Source organism: Oryzias melastigma, unplaced genomic scaffold (assembly GCF_002922805.2).
Source record: "Oryzias melastigma strain HK-1 unplaced genomic scaffold, ASM292280v2 sc02852, whole genome shotgun sequence".
Taxonomy (NCBI): Eukaryota; Metazoa; Chordata; class Actinopteri; order Beloniformes; family Adrianichthyidae; genus Oryzias; species Oryzias melastigma.
This window is the reverse complement of record NW_023419423.1, coordinates 1-1,141: the sequence shown is the minus strand read 5'-3', so window position 1 is coordinate 1,141 and position 1,141 is coordinate 1. Positions and strand designations below refer to the sequence as shown.

The 1,141-nt window shown below is 42.2% G+C and overlaps 1 protein-coding gene across 1 annotated transcript in view; it reads left to right on the top strand.

Annotated features, from left to right (window-relative positions):
• LOC112141932 (retinol dehydrogenase 8-like) overlaps window positions 1-555 on the top strand; it is a 1,973-nt gene extending 1,418 nt beyond the window's left edge. The window contains exons 2-3 of the mRNA XM_024265152.2: window positions 70-249; window positions 318-555. Coding sequence (XP_024120920.2) covers window positions 70-249; window positions 318-415 — 278 coding nt within the window. The 3' untranslated portion in view covers window positions 416-555. The remainder of the gene's footprint in view (window positions 1-69; window positions 250-317) is intronic.
• The last annotated feature ends 586 nt before the right edge of the window (window positions 556-1,141 follow it).

The window sequence follows — 1,141 nt, the reverse complement described above, 5'->3', positions numbered from 1 at the left end:
ACTTTCATGCAATATCTTCTCTGCCTCTGGTTTTGAACCTGACCCTCACATTTTTGTGTCTGGCAAAAGTTAGCAATGCAGGGATGGGGCTGATCGGACCCATTGAATGTCAATCTATTGATGAGATGAAGACGGTCATGGACACAAACTTCTTTGGGCTCGTGCGATTGTTGAAGGAAATCCTACCCGACATGAAAAAGAGGAAGAAAGGCCATATCGTGGTCATAAGCAGCGTGATGGGAATTCAAGGTGAGGGCGGCAGCAATTCCTTGTTGACATTTGTCGCTGAGTCTGACGTGCGTTGTTCTCCGTTTCAGGGATTTTGTTCAATGACGTCTATGCAGCATCCAAGTTTGCAGTGGAAGGATTTTGTGAGAGCCTGGCAATACAAGCCTTGAGATTTAATCTCAAGTAAGACACTCAAACACATGGACAAATTTGTCTGTAACCGATGGTTGATGTACTTTGGGTTCACCTGTAATCTATGGAGGTTGTGTTGGGTTCTTTGGTTAATTTTAAGTTACCATTGTCGGGTTTTCTGTCACTAATAGAGGAATATCAACTTTTGTCTGGGCAAATGTTGCTAATCATGCAAAGTGTAGAAACTTCAAGACACCAGTTTTCCTAATTCCCCTTTCCCATTTACAGAAACAGTTTCCAGTTTGCATCCATGCTTTTATTTTGTAGATGTCAAATTCTGACCCTACCATTTGTATGTTGCAGCAGAAATGAAGACTCATCAAACCAGACAGTGTTTTTCCAGTCTTCTATTGTCCAATTTGGAGGACTCTGAGTGAATTGGGGTCTCAGTTTCTTGTTCTTATGTAGCTGACAGTAGTGGCACCCAGTTTGGTCTTCTGTTACTGTAGCCCATCTGCTTCAAGGTTGTAGCAAATGGTTATTTTATTTACTGTTGGCTCTCTGTCAGTTCGAACCAGTTTGGCCCTTGTCCTCTGACCTCTGACATCAACAAAGCATTTCTATCAACAGAACTCCCACTCACTAGATACTTTCTGTAGAGATGTAGATCAGCAGTTTCTGAAATACTCAGACCAGCTCGCCAACAACCATGACATGTTCAAAGTCATTTAAATCACCTTTCTTCTCCATTCTGATTCTTGGTTTGAACTGCAGCAGACCA